Source organism: Lynx canadensis, chromosome A2 (assembly GCF_007474595.2).
Source record: "Lynx canadensis isolate LIC74 chromosome A2, mLynCan4.pri.v2, whole genome shotgun sequence".
Lineage (NCBI taxonomy): Eukaryota > Metazoa > Chordata > Mammalia > Carnivora > Felidae > Lynx > Lynx canadensis.
The window spans coordinates 29,550,016-29,576,614 of NC_044304.2; the positions used below are offsets into that span (position 1 = coordinate 29,550,016).

At 41.0% G+C, this 26,599-nt stretch overlaps 1 protein-coding gene across 2 annotated transcripts in view; it reads left to right on the top strand.

Annotated features, from left to right (window-relative positions):
• PTPRG (protein tyrosine phosphatase receptor type G) overlaps positions 1–26,599 on the top strand; it is a 713,510-nt gene that overhangs the window by 475,687 nt on the left and 211,224 nt on the right. For both annotated transcript variants that reach the window (XM_030307145.1, XM_030307144.2), the window contains exon 5: positions 19,866–19,961. In XM_030307145.1, the coding sequence (XP_030163005.1) occupies positions 19,866–19,961 (96 nt within the window). The remainder of the gene's footprint in view (positions 1–19,865; positions 19,962–26,599) is intronic.

The window sequence follows — 26,599 nt, forward strand, 5'->3', positions numbered from 1 at the left end:
AGTTTTATCCCTCTTTTGGTCTTCTTTCTCTCCAGTTGTCTTGAATATACTTGTCCCCTGTTTGTCAAGATATTTGTATCTGCAAGCCCATCAGTGAGGGTCACTTGATGTTGGTCCTCCAGGGAGAGAGACATGGGCCAGGTAATTTGATGATAAGAGTCAGGAAAGTCAGTGGTTCTTCAGAGTGTCCCTTGACTTCACCTGTCTGCCAAGGAGGACTGTATAGGGAAGAAGAGGCCAGAGTTAACAGTGTAGGTTGAGTCAGCTCCCTAATCACGTGTCTCCTTGGGATATATGAATTCTTCCAAGTGTATGGAAATGGAAACAAAAACGAGGAACTCCATTATGTTTGTACTTTTTAAAAATCCCATGTCACGGTCTTAACAGAACTTCGTAGTTCTTCGTTTATTAAGCATGTGGCAGCCTATGACAGGGCATTCCAAGATGAAAAGGATGTGGTTTCTGTCTGTGTGGTGCTTACTTGCATATGGCTTGTATGTTGCCAACTAAGTTTATAGACAAGTTATAAAGGCTGAATGATAGCCTGTATCGGAAGCAGAAAGCGGTCCCTGCCCCCGGGGGTCTCTGGTGAAGCAGGGAGGGGAATGATTGCTTGCTGCTCTGGAAATAATTCACGTAGCAGGTAACATTTCATTGGAATCCTGACAGATGCTGAGTAGGGCTTCTCCGGGTAGAAGTAGATCTGAGGCTTTCCTGTTGCTGGTTGTTCTGAACTGGTACACTGACGACACAAATTGCTGTTGTGGTTAGTATTGTCATTAAGGCCCAATTATGGTCCAAGTGTTAGTGGACTTGAGTCCATACTTCTACTGTATGGCAAAATTTGAGGCAGCAATTAATAGAGGACGGTTATTAGAGCATTGCACGCATTTTAAAGATGACACCGTACTTCTAAAATTTTGGATTAGAATCGCAAAATGTGGTAGAAAAAAAGGTGAAGATGCAAGCGAAGTCAAGCTAACATGGCTGATGGCATTGAGGAAGGCATGCTAACCTTGCTGCCCGCTAATGGTGGGAGGGAGGACGGGCATGCTGCTTTGAGGTGTCACTTTGCGTCCCACTGCGTCTCATGGCAGCCTTAGACCTAGATGCTACTCGGGGCTCCTGGGTGGCTCAGTCAGTCAAGTGTCCGACTTTGGCTCAGGTCATGATCTCAGGGTCCATGGGTTGAAGCCCCACGTCGGTCTCTGTGCTGACAGCTCGGAGCCTGGACGCTGCTTGACATTCTGTGTCTCCCACTCTCTTTGTCCCTTCCGCATTCACACGCTGTCTCTCTCTCAAGTATAAATAAACATTAAAAAAAATTTTTTTTAAGAAGAACCAGATGCTACTCTGTTTGGTCCCACTTCACAGACACTGAGACACTTGTGGAGTTCCCTTACCAGTTTTGTAGAGCTGCCCTAACAAGGTAGCATAAATGAGAGAGCTTAAAACAACAAAAAATTTCAGGACCTCATGGAGGTCCAGATCAAGATGTTGGCCATGTTGGATTCTTCTGACAGCTGTGAAGAAGAAATCTGTTTAGTGCTGCTCTCTCTGCTTCTGGTGCTTTGGTGTCAATCTGGCATTCTTTGGCTTGTAGACACATAACTGCTGTCATCTTCATACAACATTCTCACTGTGTGTGTCTTTGTGCCCAAATTTCTCCTTTTTTTTTATAGACATAGCCATATTGGTTAGAGCCCTTCCTAATGACCTCATCCTAACATCATCATTTGCAAAGACCCAGTTTCCAAATGAGTTCATATTTCACAGGTACCGCTGGTTAGGACCTCAGCATCTTTTTTTGGGAGACACAATTCAAACCATACCATTGTTTAAGCTCACACAGCTAGAAAGCAATAAACATAGAATTCAAATTCAAGTCCATGTGGCTCCATAGCCGAAGGCTCTAGCATACATTTGGGAAATGCATTCATACCCAAGTAGATCATGCACTTCTGAATTCAGCAGTCAGCTAGCAAACATCATGATATTAACATCTTATCCAGACACGATTGACCTGGGAATGTGTCCTGGTAAGAAGTGTTTGTCCAGTGGTCATGGACTTGGAGGGTTTTGATCTCTACTCAGTATACGTTATGTGCTGTATTCTGTGTGCAAAGGACAAATGAGTCACTTAGCCTGTTAGCCTAAATGGAACAGAGCATCTCAACCTTGGCACTGACATTTTGGGCTGGATAATTCTCTATTGTGTCACATGCATCGGAAGGTGTTTACTAGCATCCTAAGCCTCCACCTGTATGCCAATAGCACCCCTGCCACAGTTGTGACCACTAACAATGTCTGCAGACATCACCAAATGTTTCCTGGGGAGCAGCATCACCTCCGTTTAAGAATCACTGGTTTAGGACGGGAGGAAATAGCATGTGGCCTGGCACTTGCTTTGCTTTACCTAGACTTAATGTTTATTTACGTGGTTGCCAGTGGAGAGAGGGAGGAAGGCAAGACATTTTTGCTGAACTTATTTGAAGCTCTGTGGCCTCTGTGGGCAGGAGAAGGAAGACAGGAGATCCAAAGCACATTGTGTGCTCTCTGAATGGTTTGATATTTTTTTTCAAAGCAAGATGGTGGTTTTAAGCGATAGATCGCTAAATTCTCTTCCTGCAATCATTAAAAATAAATAAAAATAAATAAATAAATAAATAAATAAATAAATAAATAAATAATAGTAGTTTTGAAATAAATTTGAGATAAAAAGAAATCTGTTTTATCTGAACAAGAAGGGGTTATCCGCATTTCCAGAAAAAAGCAAATGACTCTAATGGCAGACCGGAAGTTAGTGTGTTTACTTGCTATTTTGGGAGATACTTGCGATTGAGATCAGGGTTTTAATGGGCCTTCTGTCTTAGGGAAAGTGGGTGGTTTACGCTGGTTACACCTAGAGGACATTTGTGAAGTCTTCGTCTTTGTGGTGAGAAGCCATAGTCATTCTGGACTGGACACTGGAGCAGATTGTCAGGATATTCTGACTTAAGGCCTGCCCATATCCTTCAGCCTCTGGTTTGCACTGTTTTCTACTGCTCAAGAAGAGGAGTATTGCTCTCCTTTTCAGAGAAATGCTTCTTTGTGGTCACTTTGCTGGATACTGACAGATCACCATTTCCCAAGTGTGTTGGGTGATATACCCTAGGGAGTTATCATGACCCACATCACCAGAGCATTTTCTCTTGGCCCCAACCATTAACATGGTTGTGGACCCTCGTAACAACTCAAAAAACTGGAAAATGAACTCTGAGCTCTCTTGAAAGGAATACCAACTAACAAAGATAGCTCTGCCAAAGCGGTACCCAGACAGGTTTATGGCTCCCAGAGCCACCGTGTTGGTGGCCTGCAAAGCCCAGTAGGATGCTTTTGAAAAACGAAAAAAAATCCATCTGCTATGCGGTTAGCATTACCAGAAGGTAATGCCTGAGAACTTCTGAGGGTTGCTAATGTGCTGCTTAAGACTCAGAAAACTCAGAGAGCTATATGTTCTACACCACCCTGTGCTCCCAGACTAGGAACAAAAACCTGGGTATCTCCGTGAGGCACAAATAGACAATCACATGGAGGGATCCGTGGGAAGGTATTATTGAGCCAGCATGTTAAAAATACTTGAGGTGTAGGCGTTTCAAGAAATAATAAAGCCCAAAACTCCAACCTTTAGACCAGAACATGGGGCTATATTAAGATGGAATACAATACTCTGAATAAAAATATAACCCCACCCGTGACCCCTTTGAAAACCCAACAATGCATGTGCAGATGTGTTTCTCCCAGCATTGCAATCTTCACTGATCCAGCCTTTCTCCGTGCAGTTCAGGAAGCAACATGGAAAATTGGGTTTACCTGGCCATAGTTCTTCACATAAGCTATGTATCTTTGCTGTGCCCTGTCTAGAAAGACTCCATTCCTAACCTCTGCTTAGTAACTTCGGACATGAGCATAAGTTGCCTTATGGTTGGGAGGAGCTTGACAGCATGATGACATTTGAACGTTCAGTTTAAATGTGTCTCATCTTTTATTTTGAAGCCCGCCCCCTCTCGCACATTTTGTTAGCATCCGGATAATATCTCCTGTAGATTCTGCTGGTCCATGTTCTCGTCCTCCATTTATGGCTCTGGGAAGTTTGTGTGCTGGGTCTTTGGGCAGTGTGTCTGGGCATGTGCACATGCCCAGGTACTGTTGGTGAAGGTGACCTTAGTAGGGGGCAAGGACCAGGCTGAATTCAGAGTCACTAACAGCATCTAGCAGATGGGAGAGAATTTGAATTCCAGCCAAAACTGTTACTGAGACAAACTACACTGAGGGTCCCTAAAGAAAGAGAACAGAGTCCCAGTATTAGAACCTCCTGAAGTGGAGATGTGATCTCAAGACAAGGGCTCTTTCCTGCTCTGAACGGCATTATGGTGGCATCTGACTGGCCCAGTGAGGTATGCCTTGTCTCCAGGTGTCTGATCTGTTGAGGAGGACCAAGTCTGGGTCCCTGACTGCTTGCTGGCTGTTCTCACACTTTTCTAACCTTCCCGTTCCCAGCCTTTAAGATGGGGTAAGAGCAGCACCTCCCTCACAGAAGTGCCGCAAAGATAAAATTCCCTTAGCTTTGGAAAGCACATGGCCTCGTGGCTTTTTCATACGTGGAGCTTACAAAAATGTAGATTATGACTTTTAGAGTGGGAGGTTCTCAAATTCTTGTTCCTCCAACCTCATTCCGTCTACCTCTTGGCAATCACCTTGAAAATAGCTCCACAAGTTGCCTCTGAAGACCCTGCTACCACCCCAGCCCCCTGTCTAACTCCCAGCATCCATAAAACAAGAGCTCACTGATCTCATAAAAAACGTTGTTTTTAATGTTTATTCATTTTTGAGAGACAGAGAGAGACAGAACATGAGCGGGGAATGGGCAGAGAGAGGGGGAGACACACGAATCCGAAGCAGGCTCCAGGCTCTGAGGCACAGAGTCCGACGTGGGGCTCAAACTCCCAAACTGTGAGATCCTGAACTGAGCCCAAGTCGGACATTCAACCGACTGAGCCACCCAGGCGCCTCAAGCTCACTGGTCTTATCGTTGTCAACCTTGTGAAAATATGGATGGAGGCCTGATAGGAGATGATGACCTCAAAAGCATGGAATCTCATGCGTAGAATGACCTTAAAAGGAAATTGAGGAAAATGAATCTCTGCTGTTGAAAGTCAGGAGACGGTTATTCTTGGTTGATGGTGGTGACCCTGTGGGAACACATAGGGCTTCTGGAGGGCTGGAAGGTTTGCATGGATGTGCTCAATCTAAAACTTCATCTGGATTGCCTACGAGTGCCCTTAGGTGGGACACTGTCACGGTTTCATAAGGTTTGATAAGTCTTGTCTTCCACATGCTCTTTGGTGTCCATTTTAGTCTCTCTTTGTGGTTGTTGTCTTTCACTTATTCTTTCAACTATCTACGGAAGAAGTTCTTCTCATCGACAAATCTCTAAAAAGTACTGAACCGTAGTAGGGAGTGAAAATGGAAGCTGCTGTTTTGTCCCTACCTACATTTTTAATTCTCAGAGGGAACCACAGTTAAATTTCTTGTAGACTCTTCCAGTTTTTTCCCCTCCCTGTGCGTGCTTCGGTATTTTTTCCGCTACTTGAAAAATGAGACAGTCGGTGTACCGTAACTTGCCTGTTTAACTCCATGATATATCATGGGCGTCCTTGCGTATCAGATACAGAATCAACATCATTCATTTTAATAGCTGTGTAATATTCCACAGTGCAGATGTACTGTGATTTATTTAGTCATTCTCCTACTGATTGACAGTGAACTTGTCTACAGTATTTTGATATCGTAAATAATGCTTCTGGAATGCCATGAATCACCCTTGTAACATCTGTGACACTGCTCAAATCTCAGACAAGGAGGCCACGTAAGCTCCTTTTGATTTAGAACACCTTCTTCATTAAGATTTTGGGCTAGGGTTTTTGTGAGGATGGCTCTGGAGATAATGAACCAGGTTTCCCAGGTAAACATCTGAATGAATGTATTCACTGTTCCGTCACATGTTAGCAGGTTCAAGACAAGTAACACAAACAAGTGTTTGAGCACAATTACATTTAATGTATAGTCTTTCTGGATGTGTTTTGGTATTAGCTAATCAGGGGCATGCATGAAGCCACTGAATAACGTGATTATTGGCTGACACGCTCCTGTAGATTCTTGACTTCATAAAGCCATTGTTTTGATATTTTGTTGTTTTCATCCCATCCCTTAAACTCTGTCTTTATTCCCAATTATTAACATTTCCCTGCTGACACGTAGCTATCAGCATCTCACAATGTTCTCATTAATAGCATTATTAACCCCCTTGTAAGCCAGCAAGGCATTCTCTGGCTAGGTCCTAAAGCTTGGAGTATATTTCTTGGCTTCCTCTTGCTGTTGAGGTTACTAGTTTGACAATGGCTGACTGTTGGAGAATTACAATGGGTGTTTTCCTTGAAAACTCAGCACCTGATTAAATGGATGGGTAGATGAATGGACTGTTGGCTTGATGAAGCAAGTGTATTAAAATGTTAATGGTAGGATCTAGGTGCCGATATACAGGTGTTAACAGTAATATTCTTTCCACCCTCATCCAAAATCGTACTCTGGGCAATTCACGGAAAGGAGGATCTCACTCAGCCAAGATGGGGTCTATACTCACAGTGATGTTGGTGGCAGAGCTCTGTCCTTCTCACCACTGAGACTGACAACCATTTCCTAAAAGCCTCTCCCCACATCATCCCTTCAGGGTTGTACCCAGTAAGTACATCAGCAAAACTTTGCCTGGCTTTGGGCAACTCTGTTTTTCTCTCTAATTTGCTGGTGTCTCTCTGGTCGGAGAGAATTAGTACTTGGTGTTTACTAAGTGTGCACGCTGTAATTTTATGGCTAAGTAGGTGGAAAACTATTCGTCCACATAAATATACCTTTCAGCAGAGTGGCTCAGTTGAATAGTGTGTAGATCAGAAAGAGGAGCTCAGACTTTTCTTTCTTTCACACCCCCCCCCACCTCCCTGTTTGGAGTGTTAGCTTGAATAGTTGTGTGTTTCATTGCAGGCAGAAATAAATGAGGAGTGAATTGTGTCCAAGGGATACCAGGAATAAAGCAGGATCACAGCCTGTGTGATGGCGTGCTGTCTGTCACTAGGGGCTGAGGGATTCATTCTTTTGGAGCACTTTGCTGATAAGGCTGGTTTTCTGAGTTGGGTTCCCTAATGGCTCCAGTAGCTTCAGTTTCTTGCTCTGCAGCAGTGGTGGGGATTTGGGCCCTGTTCCTTTCTTTTCCGACTTTTCTTCTCTCTCCTTCTCTCTCTCTCTCTCTCTCTCTCTCTCTCTCTCTCTCTCTGTCATTTTAAAGGAGATTCTTTTCCCTCTAGATGTGCTATTAGTTAGAGCCACCAAGTATTTTCAACAGTTGCATTAAACCAAACCACCTATCTCGGGCCCAAACCAATCTGAAGCCCCTCCCCAGGGAAAACCACTGTTAATAGTTTGTGTTATTCTCCAGACCCTTTGCTCCCCCTTTCCTTAGTTCTGTACATCTGTGCAGATACATTCGCAACAAATAAAGTATTTTGACTTACAGCATTTTTTAAGTTAAATGTGCATTTATTTTGCATCTTGGCTTTTTTCCATCAGCAAAATATCTTCGAGAACTTTCAATGTCAGTGCCTATTGGTCAACTTGTGTTCTCCCCTCCATGGCTGATTTTACCACTTCTCCTGTTTATTATGCATTCTCATTTTTTCCCCGATGCCAACAATAGTGGGGCAAATGCATTTGTATTTATAACACTTGTGGCCAGGTCATAATTTTCTTAATTAAAGAGCCTTCCTAAATTATAAAAAGGAAAATCATTAGAGAAAAATCTGAGTAGAGATCTTCATTCTTATTGGTTATTGGAAAAACTAAAGATGAGAACACATGTGTCCATCCAATGTATAAAACATAAGAAGGAATCATAACTCCCCCGTTTAGCAATGATGTAGGAAGAGTGGTATCTCGAACATTGCTGACTACAATTTAAAAGGTGTGTGCAATTTTCAGAGGATGGTTTGAACCGTTTCTAGGGTATCTGTCTTAGGAAAGGATTTTGTGCTTACAGAGGCATGTTCCTTTTTTTTTTTTTCCTTGTAGCTCTGATCTTAACCTTTCTGGCTTGCAGAGCCCTTGAAGATGTTGACAAAAGCCATAGGCCACGTGAGATCAGGGCTGAAAATGTATCTTGAAGAGGTATCGGCACATGGTAGTAGATGGAACCATAAGAGTTCATCTGATGGAAAATGAAAGACGCTGTCCAGTGCACACATGTACATCTTCTGGCGGTATTTCGGGAGCGTGCAGCCCTTCTGGAAGCCAAAGCCATGGCTCCGTAAATGTGGTTTCCATACTCTACTACTAATCTTCCCAAAGGTGTTGGCTGTTAGGGAGACCCAATAATGAGAAAGGCTGTGAATGGAGCAGGTGCAGTACATTTCCTCCAATATCAGAAATAACATCCATTCATTCATTCCACAATCACTGCATGGGCACCTACTATGTGCTTGGTCCTGGGGTCAGCACCACTCACTGGGTGTGGTCCCAGCCTACTGTATCCAAAAGGGTTCATTCGAAGGGAACCTCCAACAGAATTAAAGTTGACTAGAGAAGCAAAGACCTCTTTCATAAAATCAGTATTCCAGTTGGGTTGACCCAGCCAATCTCAAAAAAACCTTCAATGTGGGGATTGTCCCAATGACATTAGCGGATTTGATTTTGATTTATAGAACGCAAAAGCTTTTGGGAAGCATCCAGCATGCCTTGCGTGTGTGTTCTCAGAAATGTTTTTCATAAACCTTTTTCTTGCAGGTACTCAGATTTGGCGACATTAGCTCTGTTGGGCGAATTGGAGTTTTCTGGATAAAACTGCGTAACTTGTCTTTGTGCACGAGCCTTGTTGCAAGGTTCTGGCTGGGAGAAAGGGAGGAATACCACCAACTCTAAACCCGTGTTAATTTTGTTTAGCTTAATTGGAAATTCTTGGCATCATCATTTTTGCAACACCTATTATGGGGTAGAAAATGCAATATCAGAAGTGAGGGAAGAACTGTAATGGGAACTTTGGGTGAGTAAGTAACAAATAAACTATATTTCAGGTTTCTTGTATTTCAAAGCGAGAGCGGTATTGCTGATTCCTAGTTGGTTTTGAATGATTTATAACCTTTTATTTGTGGTTGAGTGTTGCAGTCTATGTTGTCATGGAAATTCTATTGAATTTATAGGTCCATTTATCCAGAATGATTTTCCAGACTTCATTTCATGGTGAATCATGTGGCTGTTACTACCAAGTACAAAGCAATTTCTAAAAAGTTTCATATTACAAAGAGCACAAACAGTGCGGTGGTTATTTTCGTGTTTTTGAAATACAAATGAGTTCCAGATGCACCTAGGGATCCCCTCCCCCGCCACTGTGTCCAAGGTGTTAAGCTCCATTGCATTTTAGAACCCAACCTTATGTGTAACGTAGTTACGCAGGCAAGGAACGGTTGTTTTAATTGAAAAGAAAAGTTATTACCATAACTCCAAGAGCAGGTGAAAGTGGTCTTGAACTTACTGGTTTACGTGTAGGGGTGAAACTGCTCTCCTAGTCTTTGAGTCCCATTACAGCAGACATGTTTGTCTCCCTTTAGAGATCGGTCGCAGTGGGAAAAGGGAAGGAAAGACAGAATGCTTTACCACATCCATGGGCCAGGTTTCCCACCACAGTGGGTACAGACAAGGTTTCTACACCTCAGCACTACTGACATTTTGTGCAGGATAATTCTTTGCATTTGGGGGGCTTTCCTATGCATTGTAGGGTGTCCAGCAGCATCCCTGGCCTCTACCCACTAAATGCCTGTAGCACCCCTTCCAGAACTGACAACCAAACATGACTTTAGACATGGCCAATGTCCCCTAGAGTCTGAAGTCACCCATGGTTGAGAGGACCAGTACTCTGGAAACGTTGTGCTGAATCCTGGAGATAACTAACAGGGGCTTCTCATTGCTGGTGGGAATTCTGATCCAGATGTTCTATGGAGAGGATTTTAAACGTGTGGGTTCTGGGTCCAATGCCCGGGTTTGAATCCCAGCCTTCTTACCACTTAGACAAGACCTAGTATCACAGCTTTAACTTCCTTTTCTATAAAATGGGGATATAAATAGTACCCCTGTCAAAAAGTAATGGTGAGGATAAAAGGCATTAATTCATGTAAAGCAGGCTAAGGATCGGCTCCATTTAAGCCACCCTTGGGGAATGTTTCCCTGGACATGCTACCTTGGCTTCGTCTGCCATGTCTGTCTTGAGGGAATGGGTGGGGAAGAGGGGACGCTTAGTCTAGGCTGGCGAGGTTCTACATGCTCAGGGACTGTCACCTCGACTTGCTCTGTCAAGCAGGTGAGTTCTCTCTATCCTTACCCTCAGGTTTAGAGTGGCCCCCATGGAAGAGAATGGGTCCCACAGAGGGATGCAAACTCTTTCCTGCTCATATGATTAGGTGGCATTATACTCTTGTTTATTCTAGTTTCAAAAGCAGCAGGTCATGAGTTTTATGTATTATTGAAAAATCATATACAAAGAGGAAAGTGAACAAACAATACAGCTGAATGCATTTTTGTACTCTTGCAACCAGACCTCAGATGAAGAAAGAGACTGATTAGCACCCCCAGAATCCCTTTTCCGCTTACTGCCCCCCAGTGGGTAACCACTGTGTTGGCTTCTAACTGCATGAGTTTTTCCTGGTTTTGTACTTCATTTTAATGGAATCACACCATTTACCCTTTTTAAAACTTTTAATGCTTTGAAAAAATTGTTTTGTTATCTCCCTTATTTGGCTCAGCACTGTTTGTGAGATTTGTCTATATTGTTACCAATAGTTGTGCCTATGCCACGGTGTGACTGTCATAATTTGTTTATCGATTCCATTAATGATCAGTATTTGGTTTCCGGTTTGGGGTGATTGCAAATAATCCTTTCACTAACTTATTTCCATTTTTTTTTTTCCTGTTAACTAACTATTAAAGATATGTGCATCAGTTGGGAGTCCGCAATATGCCAGAACTTGGGTGGTGCTTGACTTACTTTGTTTACTGCTCACTGTACCCCACTGGCGTGTTTCTTACCCTCCATTTACTCACGGGGATGTTAAGGCTCAGAGAAGGCGGCGGATTTCCACTGGGTCACACAGCTAATTCATTGGGAGAGCTGTAGCTCCCCATTCCCCTTCCTGAGTACATGAAAAGGGTAGCTGGCCAACATATAGGTAGATGTTGAACCTGCCTCATTTGTGCCCAAACTGACACCAAACGGTAAGAAATAATTCATGAATCATGTGTAGCAAATCCCTGAAAAACTGAATTTACTACTATAAGCAAGAAAGAGCCTGAATGCGTCCTTACTGAGGGAAAAATGCAAAGATGAAATATTTACGTGACTAATCAGATGCAGCATTGAACCAGAAATTCTAAAAATCAGCTGATAAATACTTAGAATGGCTCAAACAGGTAACACACAGAGACTTTTGGAAGAGGTCCCTGAAACCATCCCCACACCTCATTGTATGTGAGTCACAGCCCTCGTGTGCTCTTTGGATTCTTCTGCCCCCAAAATGTGGATTCCTGCTGTACAGTAGTTGAAGATAATACCATGTTGCAGGGAAAATAAGAAAACAAAGGAAATAATTAAGGATTAGTGTACTCTGTGATTAATGATATTGTATAAAGCAAATGTTTTAGAACGTTTATTTAAATGCTACCTTGCCTGCAAAGGTGCTGAATACCTACTATTTCTTTGGAACACCTTTCTTCTAAAAATAATCTGCCGGTGAAAGCTGGCTGTTTCTTTGTTACACTTTGTGGCAAAGACTCATTGGGATGTTGGCTGGTCTTTGGAAACAATTTATCTTCACCTTAGTTCATCTATCCCTTCTGTTATTTCTGGTCATAAAGAAATAAAGATACATAAAATTAAAAGGGAGAGCTGCTCATCTGTTCTTACTTTACCAAAGCATGTGCTTCATGATGTGACGAGGGAAGTAATACCCCTGTTGGACAGAAGGGGACACTGAGTCTTGGAGCTCCCAAGTGTCTTCAATATACAAATCAGGTCTGACTCTACAGCCCAAGCTCTTGGATCTCCATTTATGTCCCCCAGTCATGTTGTCTTTGCTATAAGCCACAGGAGTGTGAACTGGATTGTAACAGGTGCTACATTCTCCAGCCTGTTTGAAGGAACTGAATGAAGATGATAGAACTCAGAGCTCAAGTAAGCTCAAAAAATAACTGGCTTGCAGAATGGTTTTAGAATGTGATACATAGTCACATATACACGTATCCTACATAGGTGCTTAAAGTCAGTCCTGACCTTTGGGGGTGTATTTCTCATTCAATTTTGGGGGCAGGCAAGTCTGAAATTTGTAGAGCAGGGGTGGCTCAGTCAGTTAAGCATCTGACTCTTGATTTCAGCTTAGGTCATGATCTCAGGGTTCATGGGATTGAGCCCCACATAGGAGTCTGTGCTGACAGTGCGGAGCCTGCTTGGGATTCTGTCTCTCTCCCCTCTCTCTCTGCCACTCCCCTGCTTGTACTCTCTCTCTTTCTCTCTAAAATAAATAAACTTTCAAAAAAAATGTATATATCGGGGCGCCTGGGTGGCGCAGTCGGTTAAGCGTCCGACTTCAGCCAGGTCACGATCTCGCGGTCCGGGAGTTCGAGCCCCGCGTCAGGCTCTGGGCTGATGGCTCAGAGCCTGGAGCCTGTTTCCGATTCTGTGTCTCCCTCTCTCTCTGCCCCTCCCCCGTTCATGCTCTGTCTCTCTCTGTCCCAAAAATAAATAAACGTTGAAAAAAAAAAAAAAAATAAATAAATAAATAAATAAATAAATAAAAATGTATATAAAAAAAGAAATGAGGATGCATGAATTACTTGACAAGGAATTAAAAGTATTTAAAAAAAAATTTGCAGAGCAGACTGGAAATTCTAACAAGAGTTGACATTGTAGTCTCGAGTCCAAAGGCTGGGCAGTTAGGCAGAATTTCTGTGTCAAAATCTGGAGGCAGAATTCCTTCCTGTTAGGAACACCTCACACTTTCACCTGATTGGATGAGGCCCACCACATTACGGAGGGTAATCAGCTTTACTCAAAGTCTACTGATTTAAATAATTAATCACATTTATGGGGTGGCTGGGTGGCTCAGTCAGTTGAGCCTCCAGGTCTTGATTTCAACTCAGGTCGTGATCTCATGGTTGTGTAATCGAGCCCCAGATTGGCTCGGCACGGAGCAAGGAGCCTGGTTAGGATTCTCTCTCTCCCTCTCTCTCTGCCCATCCTCAGCTCACTCTTGCTTTCTCTCTCTCTCTCTCTCTCTCTCTGTGTCTCTCTCTGTCTCTCTCTCTCAAACTAAGTAAGTAAACTTAAAAAAAACCAAAAAGCCACTAGGGATAAAAATTTCATTAATGCAAAGCAAAATACCCATATATTGGTTCTGAATTCAGAGTATTTGTCATGTATCTTTGTATAATATATAGTGTGTATTTATCATGCTTTCCATAATTTAAATGACTAAGTTTTGTTGGGGTATCAAAATTTCAGACTAGTTACTTGGGCACAAAGACTTTGAATTTCTTGTCGATTAAAAAGAAAGTAGTATAATCTGTGTTTAGTAGACCCATACCTGGAGCCACTTAGCATTTCACAGTTGATTTTGGTGTATATTTGCACTTTCCTGAGCATTTTCTCCAGTGGTTTAGATCCGTTCATTCTCTTAGCTAATTCTGACCCCTCCTTGCTGTTCATTTAGTTACTTATTCCTATAGATAGGAAGAACCTCATTTTAGTCTTTTTGGCTTTATCATTACTCTGTCCTTGCTTCTAGCCACTCTCAGCCCTCACTCATGTTATTCACGCCAAAATAACACTGTTGATGATGAAAAGCACTCTTAAAGACACAGCTCTGACTCAGCAGATGTACTTCCTGCCTGCATCGGTCTTCCTATGTGATGGCAATGGCAGAATTAAAGACCTAGCAGGTGCATTGTTGAGTGTGTATCATCCTGCTTAAGCGCAGTTATGGGTCAGCGCAATCCAAAAGTCAAGTTGGATTAAGAACCTATTATGCCCAGACTTCAATTCCGGTATCATCCCATCCGAGCGATCCAACAAGTGGAACCAGCAGATCATTAACTGGGCTTGGAATTATACTTTGCTTTTACTGTACATTTTTATACTTGAGCAAGTGTTTCTGGTCCACGACCATGTTCTCAGCTGGCTTATTCCAGATTGGTGCCAAGCGTGATCAGAAAACTCCCATTTCTCCTCTTGGGTTGTGTGATACCTCCTGTGTGGTTTTTAATTGCGCTGCTGCCTTTCTCATTACCATCTTTATCTCCTCCCGTTTACGTTTCATCTTTAGCAGTTCCTGTGTGTTCTTCCACTCTCTAAACGATGCCCAGCAGTATCTGGAAATGTCTAGTGAATCTTTCAGTAGGTTGCCTTTCGTCTGAACTGTGTGCTCTTTCCTTACTTAATTTATCACAGTGTTTTTTCTTGGGCATTGTTGGTACGGGGGTGAGGTGCATGCTGAAGAGATACAAGTTGTTTGAAATTAAAATGTGGAGCTTTGTGAATCACCGAAGAAGTTTCTGCTGGATTTTTCTACTCCCAGAATTTTGGGATCATTGCCTCTTGCCTCCATTATCATGGAGATGTGAGAGCTGACTTAGGCACGCAACTGTAATATTAGGTGATAGAAATTCCACCTTAAAAGAAATGTCCCCTCCCACCCATCACCACATTACTTTAGTATTTATTTACTGTATGCCTCGTTTGTCCAAGAGCCATTCATTGGCTTTGTGTTTTGTGTTTTGTGATACATTTAACTACAACTCTAACTTTGGCATTCAAAAAAAAGAAAGAGTTAACTTTCTCTAATTATTAATATTTCAGTCTTTCTAAGCACAGACTGGGTCTTCATCTGTCATAGGGCCTTATACATAATGGGCAGTAAGCAAATATTCTTGTCCTTCGTAAGGAAGCACAGTAATTAACACCTTGAACTCTAAGATGAGAAAGGTGAGGTTCCTATCCTAACCCCTCCCTCCTTCCTTAACAGCTTTGTAAATTTTGGAAATCCTTGGTTTCTTTGGCTATAAAATGAGGATCATGGTGGTTCTTACCTCAGTGAGTATTAATGAATGATACTGTAGTACCTGGCATACGGTAAGCACTCACTAAATGTTTAGAATATAACAACATTAATGAAAATATAGAAGGCTCTAGTTTTCACTTATGTTGCTTTGTGTTCATTCAGCTTAACACAACTAGTGATTTAGTGATTCAAGTTGGAAGACAAGCATTAAGATAGTTTTTATACCAAATTGCAACTAGACTCATTTTAAATACAAGGTGGAAAATGGCACAAGGCAGGAGGAAGGGAAAGTTAAGTGAACCTTTTGTTGGCAACTCTGTATGTTCCTTGCTTGTGCCCTACAACAATAGAGCATTGACCTTGGTCAACCTTATGCTCACACTATCCATTTCATCCCCCTCCCATTACTTGGTAATGTTACTATTCATCCAAGCAGTGTCTATATCTATATCTATATCTATATCTTAGCGTATGCCTCCTGGTCACTGGTAGGGTGTTTTATTTTTGTGCATTTCTTTTTTCCAAATGTCAGGTTATGCCATGTGATACCCTATGTTATCTATCACCTTGATCTGACCAGAGACATGCCTGGATATTTTTCCAGCCCAGCCATTCCACAGTGTAGACTTGTAGAATCATCCATCCAGGTCTGTGAGGCTTGTGCATGATTTTGAAGGATTTTGTAGAACTGGTCCCTTGATTGTGTGCTGCTATATATGGTCTACCAGTGACTTTTTAGTTGATCTTAATATAGTTTGTTTCTATGGGTGCGAGGACTTACATGTCTATGGCACTCTGCATGGTGGAGGCACATCCATTTATACAAAGTTGATCTAGCTTTCCTTCCCTTGCAAAGAAGGTCCTGGTTGGGATAGACTCACTCACTTAAGCTGTAGGTTTTCTTGAAGAACCAAATGCTCTAATCTCAAACATATTTGGAAAATAGTGACTTTAGGATATAATGTCCTTAAATACCATTCCTTATTCAAAGGAACCAGAACCCACCCAAGTTATGGCCAATTTTAGGACTGGAGCAGGGAAAAGACAAGATTGAGTCTAGAACATCTGTGACCGCTAATAAGGAGATGCTAACAAATACAAAATGACAGGGATATAGCAGAATGACAGAGGAATCCATTTGAAGGGTTTCCTACTGTGCAAAAGACCTCCTATTGAGACAGTTTGAATGTTAAAATAAATAATGCTAATGGATTATAACCCATTGAGTAAAACAAAATAAATGAGTACATATGGATTTAAATAAATGAATGAATGAATAAATGAACTGTGGAGAAGGGTAAGCTGTTTCTCACTCTAGAATCCCATTACTGCACATAGAATGGATAATACAGTTAGAAAATCATCAATAGAAACTAACATTAGTGGATGAAAGTTAGATGATGAACAATATATGTAATCTCAAATAGCTCCATACAAAGTACTTTTCAATTATAGAAGGAATATTAATGCCTTTATAGTGGAGAGGCCTGGTAGACATCAACTTAACCGTAAGATCAAGTTAAACACCCCTAATGTTGGGAGGAATCCACACAATGCACTTCCTGATATGATGCACTGTGAAGACAATGTTACCACTGTGGAACCCTTTCCCAAATGCATCACCTGAATCTAACCCTGAGAAACCATGAGACAGACCCCTCATTCTACCTAACAACTGACCTATGCACTTCATTCACACTGTTCAAATTAAAAAAAAAAAAAAAAAAAAAGGACTGAGTAACTGTTCCAGATGAAAGTGGGAGCTAGAGGGGTCAGTAGAAAGAGACAAGAAAACGAAATGCCAAGCTTGATCCTAAATTGGATTCCTGGACTAAGAACCAGAATAATGATCTATAATGGACTTTATTTGGGCATTTGCCAAAATTCAAAATGGACTGTGAATAAGATAATAGTATTGTATCAGTGTGAAATTTGCTAATTTGAATAATTATACTGTGCTTATATAAGAGAGTGTCCTTATTCTTAGAAATTATACACTTAAGTATTTAGTGGTAAAGGGGCATATTTCTCTCAGTTACTACCCAGTGATTCATAAAAAGAAATTGTGTATCTATGTGCGCACACACAGAAAGGATGCAAATGGGATAAAGGGTACATAATTGGTGCTGGTAAAGGCTGTGTGGAACAGTTTGGAGATCTCTCTGTTGCCAGATTTTCTGGATCTTTTCCTTCAGTTTATGTGTGCCATGATTCTTCAGCAAGACGACTGACGCACTAAGCATGCCTTAGATTCACTTTATTAGGAAGCACACGCTGGGGAGTAGGCTCTGGGGATGGTTTTTGGGAGCAGATACAGAAAGCCGATGGGCTACTCAGGATATTTATCTGCTGGCCCAACACCTTCCAAAGATATTCCTGGGAGATAGTTTTCCAGCTTCCGCCCAAATTTGTCTCAACAAGAACAACACAACATTTTAAAGTCCAGTTCACTCAGTAAAGCTTCATCCACTTATTACTCTCATATTTAACATAGTTTCCAAAGTTAACATAATTCAGGAGACTACAACTTGAGAGAAATAGCAAGGAAAATTGATATTTCAGAATTCTGCTACTGTTCTCTTTATGAGACATTTTATTATCCTGATGGGTGGAGGCATGACTCAAAGACATTTTCTGAAAATGAATTTCCTCACCCGGTCGTAAATGAAAATGCCCTTGAAGAGGTCTTAAAGTATTTTGTATCAGACACTATTCAGGTGATGCATTAAACAATTCCACCCCTGCTCATGGGCTGTAGAATAAGAAAAACTTCTGTGAACTTACTTAATTTGAGGGCCCGACTTTTGAAAGGAAAATGAAGTGTATTTTCTGAATGTACTTGTGTACCAAGTTTCTTTCTTGGGTTAGTAGCATTGCACATGAAACCATTCACCTAGTATTAGACTGTTTTAGTCTGCAACTCACTGAATGGATTTTTCTCCACGTAAACAAACGCATGATGTCTAAAACGGTCCAAACCTAAAGGCAACACATTTGTTAAGAGGCCACCAGAATGGGTGAGAATTCACAGTGTAAAAATAATCCACTGTAAGGAAGAAAATCCTCCAAAGGAATCTACCCATCTTTCTTTCATCCATTTCGGTGCCTGACTTTTCCAAGAAAGTATCCTGATTGGGCTACCTTATTTTACCTTTGAGAACAGAAATGTCCCCTTATTCTTAACATCTTAGGTAATTCAGGCAACATGGCTCTGTTTACCTTTGACCTATACGTCAGCTAGTTTTTCTAGTTTTCTGACTTCACTTCCCCTCTGGGAATTCATCATTCAACATCATATTTCCAAACTGCATCTGGGTGTAACCACACCCACATAATGGACATCTCCACACTCTATCGTGGAGAATAGCATCGCGTCATTTGGAAAAGAGGAAACATAGAGGTCACAGCAGAGAGCTAATGAGTGATGTAGGAGGTCTGATTTTCTGTAAGGAGTAGGATCATTCCAGAATTAGTGGAATGACATTCTTATTAGAAATTTTAAGATGTCTGTCGAATGTTAACTTTAAAATGTGATGATATTGGTGGTGATGATGATGATGATAGTGATTGGCTGAGCAGAGAGATGAGGTCTAGGCATGGGGCTACTATATACTACACACTGACTCATTTGTTCCCCACCTCCCCCCTACCAATGGTAAATTTTGATTCCATAGATGAAGAAGCTGATGCTTTGAAATAAGACTGTTTGTCTGAGGTCTCACAGACAAGTAAATGAAGAAGCTAGAATTGGAACCCAAATCTGTTATTTTTATCATATATGTAGTCTTTCAAGAACATTCTATGGTCCATTTTCCTTCTCTGAATTGTATTAAATATCAAGGATTGTTCAAGCATTAAGATGATAGAAGGATTTTGAGTTGATTTGTCTGTGTTCTGCTTTTTGAATAAGAAACTCTAACTAGATGTAAGAGAAGGATTTAAGGTTGAAAGGAGAGCACTTGGATTTTACACTCTTCCTCTGATGTTTAATCTTAGCCAGGTTCACATCAACTTTCTGAAGCTCTGTTTCTTCATCTGTAACTGAGGGTAGTCATTTCTGCGCTGTCTTCATAGAGGTTATCAAATGACCTAAGTGAAATAATGTATGGTACAATTTTGCAAGCTGTAAAAATGTAACGCATTATTATCACCATCATTATGTTTCTTGTGGATTCGATGAAATATTCCATTTGGGCTATTTATCAAAGCCACTGAGAGACCCCTTCAAATTCGTCTGAAAGAGTATCGCTTATAAAGATGTGCCCATTTAAGCATTTGTAATTTTAATGTGTACATGGAATGAATCTCACAGGCGTACTTTTTTTTTTTTTTTTTTTTTTTACTACTTCAGGATGTTTCAGTTCGTTAAAATTTTGCTTCCTGATAGGGAACTTTCACCATGACATGAGTATCAGGCAATCAGAAGGTGTCAGTGTTATTTGCTTTGGGTAGCATGAAGACACTATAGCTATGTGAGGTGTGTGCTTGTATGGTATGTAGGGGTAAAATGATCTGACGCGTGGGGTTTGCTCTCAGACACTTTAGCAAAGAAAAAATACAGATAGATGGACACATTTGGCAAAATCTTAAGAAGTGAGGAATCTGGGTACCTTGTGCTATTCTGTCTACTTTCATGTAGGTTTGAAATTTTTCCTAATACATATTTCAATTGTTCTTTTACAGATGCAGATTTTCTTTTATAATCCAGATGACTTTGACAGCTTTCAAACCGCAATTTCTGAAAACAGAATAATCGGAGCCATGGCCATATTTTTTCAAGTAAGCTAACGGTGATTCAAGTACTTGAACCAGAGAGTTCTCTGAGTATTTTTTTTTTAATTCGCCGAATTGTTCTATGTTTAATGAATGCATCTGTTTTCTCATTTGCACCTGTCTAAATGAAAGATATTTCATATTGTCTAATGTGTGATTTAAAATGTAAATAAGTATGTTTAGAAACATAATGAAAATTTTTGCATGAATTATTCTGATTTTATTGCTACTTGACTGGTGCACAGATTGAAGAACACATTTATCATCTAAGTTACTTCACTGCTGAAGCGTTTTGAACAGGTTCCTTCAGCATGTTAAGAGACTGATGTTAAAAAAAAAAAAAGGTGATTTTCTTTGGAGCAACTTTTAACTTGACATTACTTACAAGTAGATTAATAAATAGCATCAGTCACTTCTCTGAAGAGACCCCTTCTCTTTCCCTCCCCCAAATCCCCATGGTAACTAAAGTTTTCCCTGAGACCATTTCCAAATTAGTACAGTCATGAACCCGCATGCTTTCTTTTTTTGTTGTTTGTATTGAGCGTTCCTAATTCATGTGCTGCTTCTACAGCTAGAAGCCACAATTTGCGTCCTTCCATAGATAAGGCCATCCAGGCTTTTTAATAAGTCACATCAAATTAAAGTAGTGTTAACCATCAAGTGTCTTAAAAAAGTAGCTGAGAGGAGATCTGGCGCTTTTTTGTGTGGAAAGTAACCTGAGTAGTAGGTATGTGACTTGTCTTTCCATCTTAAAATTTGCCTGAAGACCACATACCAGTGTTTCTTCCATCAGTGAGTCATTGTTGGACAATGTCTTTCTGACAACTCAAAGGGATGTGGGAGACATCAGAACCTTTTCCACCATGGGTCTTTAACCCCTGCCTTAAAGGGGCAAGCTTCTTTGTCTTTGAGAAAGAGCCAGTCTTGTTTGGAATATGTTAATTTCACTACTCTTTTTAGCTTGTGACCCATGATGGACAGTTTTGTCCACTGCTGTCTCTCCCTCTTAACCACCCTCTCTCCCTTTCCTTTCTTGGGTAAAAGCCTCAAATGGGAGATTATATGTGAGAAATTGAAAAACTTAATATTCTGCTTCAACCTCAGAAACAGTGAGCGTGGTGGTCATTAGGGTTGGTTATGGCACTGTTTTTCAAACTGTGGGTTCTGACCTAGCAATGGGCCATGAAATAATTTCAGCAAATCCTGCCAGCAGTTTTAAAATAATGAAACAGAATAGAAAAAAAATCAGAAAATATCAGAGTGTATGACACATAGTAACGGTAAATATTTCTGTAGAACTTTTTTTTTTTTGGTAGAACCTTTTTTTTAGTTGTTTCCACACAGAGAGGCATAGTGGGTATGTACTTGGTAATGTTATTAAACATACTTCTTACTGTGTTTTGGAAGTTGTCTGTTTATGTATTTGCTTGGTATCTCTCGTTCTTCCACACATCTCTTTTCTATGATTATTTCATAAACCACAGGTGAGCATAGTGTTTTAAGAGCTCACTCACTGGAGTCAAAACTCTTTGCTTTTGGGGCGCCTCAGTGGCTTAGTTGGTTAAGCATCCAACTCTTGATTTCAGCTCAGGTCACGATCTCATGGTTCATGAGTTCAAGCCCCACATTGAGCTCTGTGCTGATAGCACTGAGTCTGCTTGGGATTCTCTCCCTCTCTCTCTGTCCCTTCCCTCCCCTGCTCTCAAAATAAATAAACATTTAGGGAAAAAAATAATAAAAAAAAAACTATTTGCTTTTGAGTCCCTTCTCTTCTACTTAACAGGTGCATACTGGTGATAGAGTTATTTAAACTTTCCAACCTCAGTATTCTTTTTTTACTTGCATTTTTATATGTTTTTATTTATTTCTTTTGACTTCCAGTAGCATGATAGATAGTTCTCCATCCCCTCACCTTCAATCTGAAGATGTCCTCAGGTGTAAAATGGGTCTCTTGTAGACAGCAAATAGATGGGTCTTGTTTTTTTATCCATTCTGATATCCTATGTCTTTTGATGGGAGCATTTAGTGTCCATTTAAATTCAGTGTTAATATTGAAAGATATGGGTTTAGAGCCATTGTGTTATCTGTAGGTTTCATGCTTGTAGTGATGTCTCTGGTACTTTGTGGTCCTTGCAACATTTTCCTCACAGAATCCCCCTTAGGAGCTGTTGTAGGGCTGGTTTAGTGGTGATGAATTCCTTCAGTTTTTGTTTGAGAAAACCTTAATCTCTCCTTCTATTCTGAATGACAGGCTTGCTGGGTAAAGGATTCTTGGCTGCATATTTTTTTCTGTTCATCACGTTGAAGATTTCCTGCCATTCCTTTCTGGCCTGCCCAGTTTCAGTAGATAGGTCTGCGACTACCGTTATGTGTCTACCTTTGTATGTTAGGGCCTGTTTATCCCTAGCTGCTTTCAGAATTCTCTTTTTATCTTTGTATTTTGCCAGTTTCGCTAGGATATGTCGTGTGGAAGATCGATTCAAGTTACGTCTGAAGGGAGCTCTCTGTGCCTCCTGGATTCCAATGTCTGTTTCCTTCCCCAGATTGGGGAAGTTCTCAGCTATGATTTGTTCAAGTACACCTTCAGCTCCTTTCTCTCTCTTCTTCTGGAATTCCTGTGATGTGGATATTGTTACATTTGATTGAAGCATTTAGTTCTCTAATTCTCCCCTCTTGATCCAGGATTTTTTTTATCTCTCTTTTTCTCAGCATCCTCTTTTTCCATGATTTTATCTTCTAATTCACCTTTTCTCCCCTCTGCCTCTTCAATCTGCACTGTGGCCACCTCCATTTTATTTTGCACCTCGTTTATAGCATTTTTTATCTCCTCATGACTATTTTTTAGTTCCTTGATCTCTGCAGCAACATATTCTCTGCTGTCTTTTATGCTTTTTTCAAGCCCAGTGATTAATCTTATGACTATTATTCTAAATTCTTGTTCCATTATATTGCTTATATCTGTTTTGATCAATTCTTTAGCTGTCATTTCTTCTTGTAATTTCTTTTGAGGAGAATTCTTCTGTTTCATCATTTAGGCTACTTTTCTGTCACTTATGCGTTTTAAAAGCTTGTTGTGTGCTCTGCACCTGCGATCACTGCTATATTAAAGGAGGGTGATACACTGTCCGGGGCCTGGCCCATCAGGAGGTGTTTTTTGGAAAGTGTTACTTGCTCTCTCTTGTTGGTGACTTTGGTTATTTTATTTCCCTACTTGCAGTGATGTTTTGGACCCTCCACCAGGTGTGCTCTGATTTTTTCCTTGAAGTAGCCCTATGGCCTGTCAGATTGTCCCAGTGTATCCCTGGTAGTGACTCAGTCTCCTTTCCTCCCAGCCTCTTGAAGTTCAAAGCCCTTTGGCTTTAGCCCTTCTTTGTTTGAGAGATATCAGAAGTTCAGATTCCCCTACTTCTTCATTATGTTGGCCTCTCTCTGTTTTTATTTATTTTTGAGACAGAGAGACACCGAGCATGAGCAGGGGAGGGGTAGAGAGAGGGGGAGACACAGAATCTGAAGTAGGCTTCAGGCTCTGAGCTGTCAGCACAGAGCCCGATGCGGGGCTCAGACTCACAGATTGTGAGATCATGACCTGAGCTGAAGTTGGGTGCTTAACTGACTGAGCCACCCAGGCACCCCCCACCCCCCACCCAACCTCAGTATTCTTATCTGTGAAATGAAGATAACAACTTCTACACCATCAAGATTTAAGTAGTCATTAAATGAAGCCCCTAACGTGGGTCCTGGCACATAGTAGACATTTGATCAATGCCAAATAAAACATGTATCCATATCCATGCAATTCTTTATCTGTGGGATGGAGACCTATGGTGTATGTGTCTTTGCGTGAACAGAAGTCTATTTTGGGCACTGCCCTGTGGGCAGGTCACTTGCATCTAAACCATGATTGGTTTGCCTTCCACAATACTTGAGGTCACTTGAGCCATTTTTAAACAATACCCACTTCCATGGTTAATCCCTTGTTTTCTGTTATTGTCCTCTTGGCATGCTGTTTTTCTTGTAGTTGAACCTCTACTCCTATAGCCTCACCATCAGATCTACCCTCTCCTCCTTCTCTGTCATGACCACTCATGCCCAGCCCAACCAGATCCTACTTTATAGGTCACCTTCCTTGGAGGAAAACAGATTTGAAAAATGTTTTTATGAGTTCTGAAAGAACCAGTTCACAATATGTGCTACCCAATAGCTTTCTATTTTTCTAGCTCTGTTAACTCTTGTGAAATGTGAGACCAATTAGAGTCTTAGGCAGGCAAAGCACATTGGTATACAAACCAGCAAAATGCTTCAGTGTGAAATCTAGGGTTTGAATTGTTAAATTATTTCTAGGACATGACTACTACTTTACGCACAAAGATATACTTTCTCTGATAAGTCCTCTTCAAAATTTTGGCTTGCTGCCCTGTGTACACAAAATACAGGATGGATAATATAAAATAGAACAGAAATTTTATTTAGAGACCAGCTGTGTTGAGCTGCTTCCTTTGTTTTCCTTATAAGCCACAGATGCATTTATACATTGCAGCTAACACTACGTTGAGCAGCGGAGAGGAGGAGAGTATTATTATCACTTTAATTTGGCTCTCTAATTAGATTCCATACTTTGAGATCATTGTAGTTTGCATCTTTCTATAAGAATGTTAAAATGGGGGGCCACCTTGGTGGGTCAGTTGGTTAAACGTCTGACTTGAGCTCAGATCATGATCTCAGGGGTCGTGGATTCAGGTTCCAAATAGGGCTCTGTGCTGACAGCTTGGAGTCAGGAGCCTGCTTCGGATTCTGTGTCTCCCTCTCTCTCTGTCCCTCTCTCTCCCTCTCTCCCCTTCTCTCTCTCTCTCTCTCCCTCTCTTTCTCCCCCCCCGCCCTCTCCCTCTCTCTCTCAAAAATGAATAAACATTAAGAAATTTTTTAAAAATGAATGTTAAATCAGGGAGTTTGGTATTTTCCCCCCAAGTAGTCAGATAAATCTTGATATATATTTTCAAATTCAAGCCTGGGATCTCACATTTTGTTATTGAAAAAGTATTTGTCATCTGTTCAGTACAGATTCAGTGCCAGGAAGGGCATTAGTTGCTACATTAGGCTACAATAAATGCGATCAGCTCCTGCCCACTAGGACCTCTCTGTCACAGTCTCATGTGATAATGGCTAGAAAGAGGTGAGTGGAGAAACTGTTCCATTTGTAAAGAGGCTATATGCTGACTTAGTGCTTATAAACGCACATATTAATTGTCCAGAGTGACATGACGTGAATGACAAGTGCAGGTCTAGGCGAGGCTCCTAGTTCCATGTAGATGGTATAGCCTTGATGTTAGCTCACTCCATACACTAGAATAATTTTCTTATGGATTCAAATTGTTGTTATCTTTGTTTCTTTTTCCTTCCTTATTATGTGCCTGTTATTCTGAGTAATTTCAGCTCTCCCACCGCCTTTGCCGTGATTGGATTGGATATTATGAAGTTCATAATGTTTCCAAAACACTGAAACAAGCACAGACCTGGTGGGCACATGGTTGACCAAGGGACCTTAGGTTGGCTTAGACTAGAGGTTGCCTGCAGGTGCGCCTCTTGTAGCTCGCAGGCATGATTGTTGAACCTACAGAGTGTTTATAGTTCTTCAGTTAAATATGACAGATATTACATAAAATGTCCTGATGATGTGGCAGTAATCAAGATGTGAGTAGTGGCTGGCTGTCTGCTCTGGAGGGGGCATACATTCCCATTGCAACACAATCTCCAGTCAGTCTCCTCATGCTTTCGTGTCAACATGATCTTAAGATCACGACCCCATCCTGAACCCCAGTAACCTTGAATGGTGGCTGACATCTTTTGATTACAGACAGAGTTGAAGGTCACTCTCAATGCTGAAAGACGGTGAGCCATGTCTCCCCCAAGTGCTTTGTATGAACACCACTGCGGGAAGGAAGGTTCACTTCCATGCAGGGGAAATGATGAATAATGGCAGCCACATACGCTTGTGTACATTTGAGCCCACGTGTTCTAGATGGTACATTCGTTTCATTGCCACTGGGGAGTAATGTATCTAGAGGAGAGAACATCTATTTTCTACTTCACACACACCTTTGGATCAACAGCCCTCTAGCAGATCTAGGGGCACGGCAAGACGGTAGGTTGTTGAAAGCCTTTTTTAGATAAATTAATTAGAATAAGAAATTGGCAAGAGATGGAGATATGTGTTGATAAACCACTAAAGGGAATAAGTGCTTGTGTAGCTAATTTATGTCAGTACAAAAATTAAAATAATTGTTTTCTGTTTGTTAAAGTAGAACCTCTACTATTCTTTGCTGTTAGCTTGATACGAATTCCTGTAAAAATATAAAATACCAAATGTCATTAAAATACTCCTTCAAAATAAAATATTCTGTTTTTCTGATAACAATCTACATAGCTTTTCTGTTTAAAGAAAGAAATATGAAAAGCTTATGCTGACAGGAAAGTTGAAATATCAGTGGAATGATTAGATAATTTGTAGAAGGATGCTTTACTTTGAAAGCAAGGCACAAAAGACTTTGATTGGCTCCAGCTTAAGTTTATTGAGTAGAGAGTACCAGGTGCTCAGAATGACTTTACCCCAACTTGGCCTGTATTTTTGAAGACCAAGAAATCTTCTG